Source organism: Cupressus sempervirens, chromosome 4 (genome assembly GCF_028749045.1).
Source record: "Cupressus sempervirens isolate cs-2001-9-10 chromosome 4, ASM2874904v1, whole genome shotgun sequence".
Lineage (NCBI taxonomy): Eukaryota > Viridiplantae > Streptophyta > Pinopsida > Cupressales > Cupressaceae > Cupressus > Cupressus sempervirens.
In genome coordinates this window covers 272,684,681-272,694,082 of record NC_143121.1, presented here as the reverse complement: position 1 = coordinate 272,694,082, position 9,402 = coordinate 272,684,681, and the positions used below count along the sequence as shown (strand labels likewise).

The 9,402-nt window shown below is 31.5% G+C and overlaps 1 protein-coding gene across 1 annotated transcript; it reads right to left on the bottom strand.

Annotated features, from left to right (window-relative positions):
- Nucleotides 1–7,029: 7,029 nt before the first annotated feature.
- On the bottom strand, nt 7,030–8,361 carry LOC149561073 (uncharacterized). The gene is made up of 2 exons (XM_089827740.1): nt 7,858–8,361; nt 7,030–7,494 (listed from the first exon to the last, which is right to left on the bottom strand). The coding sequence occupies exons 1-2, from the start codon at nt 8,359–8,361 to the stop codon at nt 7,030–7,032; spliced, it is 969 nt and encodes a 322-aa protein (XP_089683866.1).
- Between the last annotated feature and the right edge of the window lie 1,041 nt (nt 8,362–9,402).

Sequence of the window (9,402 nt, the reverse complement as noted above, 5' to 3'; positions counted from 1 at the left end):
GATTAGTATACAAAAAAAACTCCTTAGGAAGAAGATAGTGTCTCCAGTTCTTCAATTCTTGAACTATAACATAAAATTCCTAATAAAAAACAAAATATTTCTTTTGGCATCATTCAACTTCTCACTAAAATAAGAAACAAGTCTACCTTCTTGGCTCGAAACAACTCTTATTGTAATAACATAGCATCACAATTTACTTGAAACACCTTGTTAAAATTTGGAAGTACTAAAATAGGTTTCTCTCTAACTTTTCATTTCAACAAATCAAAACTCTTATAAGCTTCTATAGTCCACTTAAATTCTCTCCTCTCATTGTTTCAGCCAAGGGTCCAAACATACAATTAAAACATCTGATAAAATTTCTATAAAAACTAACCAGTACTTGAAAAGATCTTACCTCAATTTCACTCCTTGGAGTAGGCCATTGAAGGATAGCCTTCACCTTCTTAGTGTTTACTCTTAGACCTTCTATTGAAACTATAAATCCTAGGAATACCAACTCCTTCACAAAACTACATTTCTTCAAATTTATTTGCAAATTTTCTTACCTCAACTTATCAAACACCTTATGAATAAACAACAAATTCTCCTCCAATGTCTTACTAAATATGAAAACACCATGTAGGAAAACAATAACAAACTTACCCAAAAACTCCTTTAGTACCTCATTCACGAGTCGTATGAAAGTTCTTAGTGGATTGGTTAGCCCAAAAGGCATGATTAACCACTCATGCAATCCTTCTCTTGGCTTGAAGGCAATCTTCCAATCATCTCCTTCTTTGATGTGAATATGATGGTATTCACTCTTCAAATATATCTTTGTTACCTTAGCTTGAAGGCAATCTTCCACTCATCTCCTTCTCTGATGCGAATATGATTGTATCCACTCTTCAAATCTATCTTTGTGAAATACACAACTCCACTCAAATAGTCTATAATATCATCCATCCGTGATAATGGAAATATGTTCTTGATTTTGATATTGTTGATAGTTTGACAATTTGTGCATAACTTCCATTCTCCATTCTCCTTTGGCGCTAATACAAATGGTACATCACATGGACTAAGTCTCTCTCAAATCAACCACTTCTGCAACAACTTATTCACTTGTATGTTCAACTCCTCAATTTTTGTTGGTGTTATTCAATGTGTTGCCTTGTTTAGAAAATGGCTCCTAGAATCAAGTCCATTTGATGACTAGTCTTCCTTATTGGTGGTAATCCACCAAGTATAAAAGATGTTTCTGCATAAGTTTCAAATTTGTTGGAGGAGTTTCTAGATATCATAAATAATATCTAGAAACTTTTCAAACAAATTTGCAACTTTTACAATCACCTCCTCTAATTCTTATTTACTGTCTTTTGAATTTATAGAAAAGTACATATGCTTGTGCCTCATATCCTCTAAGGACTACTTTCTATCAACAAAACATACTCTAGAAACTCTACACACCTTTTCATTTGTATCCTTCAATGGCTTCAACTTATGTTTTGCTCCATCCTTTGTCAAAGTGTAGATATTTGCACACCCATCATGTACTACATGCCACTAGATCTTTGAATGACCCTTAAATTTAGCCTTTGAAAATTTTACCCTATCCAAATCTTCAATATCTTCATACTCAAAGTATCCCTCTAATCTATTGATCCAATCGATCAATTTCCTTTTGGTCAATATTTATTTTCTGAAAAATGTGGGAACCTCAAACTTAGATATTTTTCCAATCTTGAAAATGGCCCTAGAAAGCTTTTCTTCCTTAGGGTTCAAAACCACCTCTTATTCAACATTTTCTTCTTCTTTTCCTTCATCCTCACTTTCATCTCTTGTGACAAGATTAATCCCTTTGCACATTTGTTCTTCTAATGCTTGCATTTCCCTCTGGAGGGCATTAAAACCCCCATGAGTAACACCTACAACTCTTCAACCATGCTCTCTTTATGGAGGCATTTTTTGTGCTTTCATTAAAACCTTAGTGCAAATTGCCTCACAATCGATGATCTATCTACACACACAACCTAAACCATGACCCTAGTGTAAATTGCTTCATAGTTGGTGATCCGTTTACACACTTGGGAAATCCTTCTCCGATACCACTTGATGAAGGGTGCTTCCCTTCATACCAAAAATACATAACAAAAAAAGAAATAACAACAAATTGCAAGAGAAAAATATGAACTTCTTATTATCGCCACAAATTCAGAATTACTAAATATTGAAATACAATATGAAAACCCACATGGGAACCTTCCTTAAAATAATTTTAAAATAGAGCTGCAAACTATCACCCAGAGTTGTCTTAGAAAATCTATGGGTGTTCCTTATATAGGCAATTTTACACACCATTGAGGCCGACCAACCCACATATAGAGTTGACTCAAACCAATTATAACATTTATTTTGGAAATTTTGGTTGGCCCAGCTTTGAAAGACCATAAATTGCGAACCGTTGCTTTGATTGGTTGTCATAACCCCATTCCAAAATCCTCGACTTCTGATCCATAGGGTCTAACTTGTGAAAGCTCTAATTGGCACTGGTTTGGAGCCTATCTAAGTCCTCTTAGCCGTTCAAAACTAAGCCTGAAGTTTTCTACCAATATTATATACCAAAAATCTGCAATAACTTCATGAATACTTATGATATGGAATTGAGCCTCCACTTTTAACTATTATTTTTCTTTTCCTATTTATTTAAAAAATAATTACTCATGATCTCCACATTAGCTCATGTTGCAATATCTATTTATTTAACTTTTGATTTTTAAAATTGATTTAGGTTTTAGTTTTAATTTTTTTTTTTTATATTAGCTTAGTTTTTCTTTAAATGTTGTTTTTTATTTTCTATAATTTATTTAATCAATAGAATATTTGTTAGAGACATTATTTTTTCATATTATTATTATTTATTTCTCTTATTAATTTTTCATAATAGATTTTTTGATGGGTTTTTTTAATGATATTTTTCATATTTGATAAATTGAATTTAAATAAATAATGTTTATTAATCTATTTAAAAGATTTTAGTAAATATTATGTTATTTAAGTTAAAAATTATTAATAATCTAATTTGTCCACATAAGATTATATTTTTAAAAATAATTTTATTATCGAGCACCTATCGACTTATTGTTGCAAACACAAAAGCATGCAACTACTAGTTTATAAATTATCTTACTCTTCCATTTCTAAATTATTAATGTATTTTTAATAATATAAAATATTAAAATAACTAAATCCTCATTATTATTATATGTATTATTTTTGTTAAATTATTATGTTTAATTAATTATTATTTTATTTTATTATAAAATGAGATCTATAATTTGAATTTTTAATGAATATTTTTAAAACATATATATACATAATTACATTATGTTTTTTAAGTTTTATTTTCTCTATTTTTCTCTTTTAATAGGTTATTAACATAGAAAGAGAGTAAGTATACAAATCGTATATTAGAAACTTTATTTTAATTTTTGGTTAGGCACAATAAAATATTAATAGGATATTTATTAGTTGTTATCTCCACTTTTAACTATTATTTTTCTTTTTCTATTTATTTAAAAAACTAATTACTTGTGATCTACATTAGCTCATGTTAACTTGTGATCTATTTATTTAACTTTTGATTTTAAAAATTGATGTAGATTTTAGTTTTTTAAATTGTTTTAATTTATTTTTTATATTAGTTTAATTTTTTCTTTAAATATTGTTTTTTAGTTTCTATAATTTTTTTTTTTTTCTATTAGATATAAGAGTTTCAGAAAATACAAAGTAACCAAAGTACTACCACAAAAATCAACAAGGAGGCCAAGCCTCACCAAGGAAGAACAGACTCAGTTGTACAACATAAAAAAGAGAAGGACTATCTAACTAAGAACTGTATATGAGCAATGTTAGTATGCTAATAGAAACCAAATTTAAATAAAGCTTCTACAAACTAAACAAAATTTATAAAATTCAAGATAGACTAAGATGAACTCTCAATTAAGAATATGAGCCATTAATGGACTCTCTCAATGAGAAGCTCTCTTGTTGAGTGGCTTTGTCTAAATAGATATGATGTATGCTCAAACTTATGCTTCAAAAAGAGCTTCAAATGGAGTTGGAATTTGGGTGTGAGTGTATGGTTTTGATGTAAAATGGCTTCTTAAAATGGCATTATGACTTTACTTCATGGATTGTGTTATTTTGCAAAGGGGAAGGATTCAATTTATAGGCAAGAGGCTTGAGGGATTGAGGGCTAAGATGCAAGGATGGGAAAAAGATCATGGAGGGCTCAGATTGCATGAGAGGAGAGCACATGGATTGTGCTTCCTTACAGCCAATCAGGGAGTGACACATGTCACAGGATGAGAGGATGGAGGAAAGGGGAAGGATGAGTCAACAAAGGAGGCTCAAGGGATAAAATCTTTATAAAGACCCTCATAATGGCTTGTAAGAGCAATAAAAGGGCTTTGGAAGAGTAATTTATGGCCTAGTGGGCTTCATAAAGTTTTATGGTTGGGATATTTTGAGGGAGATGAGAGGAATTTCGACTTGGGCTTGATTAGGAAGGTTTTAAGCTTGCTTAGGATTGTGCAAATGATTAGAGGATGGATTAGGATGGTTTAGGATTAGCTTAGGGATAGGCAAGTGGATGGCATTTAATGAGGGTGGGTGAAGGAGGAGATATTTGTTAACTATGGCTTGGGTTAGTAAGTCTTAACCCATGTTTAGAGAATGTGACAAGGTTAGGAGGGGATTAGAATTAGGTTTAAAGACATCTTCTAGAAGAGTCTAGACTTTGGATGAGGATAAAAACTTTCTAGAATAGTCTAGAATTTCCTAGGATGAGGATGAAGACTTTCTAGAAGAGTCTAGAACTTCTTAGGATGAGGATAAATTAGATTTTTAGGAAATAAATAAAGTTTTATTTATTTCAAGGGTTTGGGTTGAGGAGATATTTATTAAAACTTTTTTAATAAACATGAGGATTAATATTTAATCTTAATTAAATATTTTGAGTTGGGATTAGGGGTAGGAAATGATGGGATTAGCCTTTAATCAAAATTAAAGAAGGATTAGAAGATTTTGGAAGAGGTTAGTGGTCTTAAGGAAATTGGCCAAGTTTTGGGCAAAAAATAATTTTTTTATTTATTTTGAGTTTTTTGGTCAATTTATTAATTAAATAATTAATAAATAAGGAAATAATGTTTAAATAAGATTTAAACATTTTTGGGAGGGATTCCCTAATTAAATATTTTTAATTAAGATGAAGGGATTTAATGGCATAAAAATAAATAAATAAATTAAATAATTAATTAATTAATAAATGATGATGTCATCAAGAATTTTTCAGAAAATAAAAATACTTTATTTTCTAAAGGTTTTTAGGTGTCTACAAGAACATCATAGTAATTGATCACTCAAGTAGTCCAACCTAAGGGACCGTTCATCCAAACAACACTTTTACGTTCTTGAATCTGCATCAGCCTGAATAAATCTTCTTTTCTAGCATTCACTTTCTTACTGATTTCTCTATTCAGCCTAATACAAGCTTGCTCAAAAGCTTGCAGATCATCCAGGGTTCTACGCCATTGGTTTTCATGCTTCAGCTCATAGTAGAAAAAAGGTAGCATGCCCATCATGAAGGAACCTTCTCATCTTGTCCCGCTCGATCAACATAGTAGCCTGCACCTACAAAGAAATTTTAAAATAAGTGAGTTTTCGAAAAAACTCAGTAAGATCCCTTGGCTTACCTTGGTACCTTTCCTCGTTCCTGCACTTCCAGATTTGCCAAAGAATGTTAGATGACAATATGTTCGAAAATAAATTGGTATCTTTAGGAAGACCATTAATATGACCAGTGATAATATCAAGAATATTAACATCAATAGGATAAACAATGTCAAACATTCTCCATATTTCTTTAGCAAAGGTAAAATCTAAAAGAATATGTCTACCAGTTTCAGGAACTCTGCATAAATTACAAAAATCAAAATTAGATAAATCTCTCTTAATAGGCAACTTGTCCAACATGACTAACCATTTAAAGCATCTAATTTTAGGCTCAACAGAATTCTTCCACAAGATATCAAAGAACTTTTTCCAAACATCAACATCATAAGAAGAGTACCAAACAACATTGACATGATCAATAATATCAGTATTACTATCAAGGATTCTGTATATATTCTTTGCCTTAAGAAGATTTGTGACAACTCCACCAGGCCATTTACAATTAAGGTGCCTTTGAGAATCAACATGGCATATAGTGGGAAGACCATTAACAGCTTGAACAATCATGTTATAAGTTCTTTTATGTGAATCAGGGATATTATATTTATTTTTAAGCTCATCCCAAGGAGTGATTTGATTCTGCTCAAAGAGATCTATGAACTTTTTAATACCTTTCTTAGCCCACGGTCTGGCAGAACACCCTTGGGTAAGGGCCAAAAGTTTACCATTTAGGTGAAGATTCCACCAAATGGATCTTTCACCATGGAGTTGATCATTACAATGAAAATCCTTGTTAGTGATGAATTTCCTAACATGGTCCCAAGCCTTCCAAATAGATCTGAAAACCACAGAGCCTTGGACCATGATAGGAAAGTTACCAATAATGAGGTTGCAAAAGGGGAGATTAGTCCAGGATTTGGCTTTCTTAGGCACACCCCTCTCAATGTTGTTTCTAACCAACACTTTCCAAGGACAGTCGCCCTCCATGGATTGAAAAATCCATTTGGCAGATAGGGCAATACCCTGAATTCTTAAGTCCTTTAGCCCAAGTCCCCCAAGGGCCTTGTCAGCGTGGCACCAAGCCCACTTAACAGAATGAATTTTATTGTTACCTTTTCCATCAGACCAAAGAAATTGTCTGATGGACTTCTGAATTTCAGCAATCTAATAATTGCTAAAAACCCAAGTAGAGGAATAGTAAATGGTGTAAGAGGACAACATCTTCTGGAAAACTTGAATTTTGCTTGCTAGAGATAACACCCTATTATGCCATTTGTTAAGCTTCTTATCAATCTTCTCTTGAACCCATGACTACATGTCCTTGAGGGCAGGTTCCACCGAGAAAGGGATACCAAGATATCTAGTGATCTTATTGGGACGTCCCCATTGAAAATTGTATTGGGAAAACCAATCCGGGGGTTGCACATCCCACCCCAAACAAACTGATTTGGCATTAGGTATTTTAGCCCCATATATAGAACAAAAAAAATCAAGTTTATAATGTAAGGCCTTAAAATTGCTTTCTGAAAGCTCAAAGAACAACATGGTATCATCCACAAACTGGCAGTTGATGAGCTCTTCATCATTAGGCAAATAGATACCTCTGACATCAGGAGATAAAGAATTATCTCTAAGAATATAGAAAAGAGCCTCTGAAACAATCACAAAAAGAGATGGTGCCAGAGGGCACCCTTGTCTAATGGATCTCCCTAGAGAAAAAGGAGTAGAGAGAGCACCATTAACTTCAACCTGAGTAGAAGCATCACTAAGAAGAACCTGCATAGTATTACAAAAGGAGGGAGGGAAACCAAAGGCCTCTAACATCATAAGAATAAACCTCCATTCCACCTTGTCATAAGCCTTCTCAAAATCCAAAAGAAGCATGGCTGAGTTTTGGTGTGAACATTTAGACCACTCCATGGCTTCCCAACTAGTTATGAGATTCTCGAGAATATATCTACCCTTGATGAAACCAATTTGGGTGGAGTCAACAAATTTAGGAAGAATATTGACTAACCTAAGAGCCATAATTTTAGCCAAAATCTTATATGACACATTAAGAAGGGTAATCGGCCTCCAATTCCTAATGAGGGTCTTATCTCCATCCTTGGGGAGGAGCTTAATGATCCCTTTATTAACATCCTGTCCCAAGGAGCCAATAGACAAAGCTTCAAAGTATAGGTCATGGAGATCCTTACATATCCAACTGATATTAGATTTATAGAACTCAATAGGAAAACCATCAGGGCCCAGGGCCTTATCATTATTGAGAGCCTTGATAGCTCCCTCAATCTCCTCAATAGAGATATCTTTAGCAAGCACATCAATATCATCTGAGTCCAACTTTTTAGGAATAAGCATTTTGCATTTATTTCTTAAAGACTCAGCCTCAGAGGAGTCCTCTAAAGTAAAAAGAGTCTTGCAATAATTAACAAAAGCCTGAATAATAATCTCAAGGTCTAAAATGTCTTGATTATCAATCGAGAGTTTATCAATGGACTCTTTAATATGTTTATGTTTAAGAAGATTGAAGAAAAATTTTGAACCCCTATCCCCATGTTGGAGCCAATGGGCTCTAGATCTAATCCTAGCTCCACGAATCCTAACCTGTTGATGCTTCCTAAGAGCATCCTTGGTAGCCATAACTCAGGAGAGAAGATCCAAATTGGAGGAATCTCTTTGGATGTTGGTCTCCGCTATTTGCAATTCAGAGGATAATTGTTTTTCAACAAACCTGTAATCCTTAGCCTTTTTTTGACCAATGGTTTGAAGAAAAATCCTCCATGAAGAAATGTTAGTTTTCCATCTATCAAGATGGGACAAGTCAATAGAATATTTATTAGAGACACTACTATTTTTTCATATTATTTTTTTGAATTCCTCTTATTAATTTTCATAATAGATTTTCCTATGATTTAAAAAAAATGATTATTATTTTCATATTTGATAAATTGAATTTAAATAAGTAATATGTATTAATCTATTTAAAATTTTTTAATAAATATTATTTTATTTAAATTGAAATTATTAATAATCTAATTTTTTCACATAAGATTATATTTTAAATCTCCACTTTTAACTATTATTTTTCTTTTTCTATTTATTTAAAAAATAATTACTTATTTGTGTTGTGATCTCTATTTATTTAAGTTTTGATTTTTAAAATTGATTGAGGTCTTAGTTTTGAAATTATTTTTATATTAGTTTAGTTTTTCTTTAAATATTGTTTTTTAGTTTCTATACTTTATTTAGTCAATAGAATATTTGTTAGAGATGTTGTTTTTCATTTTTTTTTTGTATTTCTCTTATTATTTTATCATAATAGATTTTTTGATGGGGTTTTTTCTAGATGATTTTTTTTCATATTTGATAAAATAAATTTAATAAAATAATATTTATTAATCTATTTAAAATATTTTAATAAATATTATGTTAATCAAATTAAAAATTATTAATAATCTATTTTGTTCACATAAAATTATATTTTAAAAAATAATTTTATTATTGAGCACCTATCGACTTATCGTTGCAAGCACAAAAGAGTGCAATTGCTAGTTTTAAATATATAGAAATATGAAGTAAGATGAAGAAGTAGAGATGATGAGATATAGTCAATTTTAAATTATTACCCCATGTCCCCATTCAATTGGTTAAGTGCAATTTCAATGTGAGTGCTCTCATGCA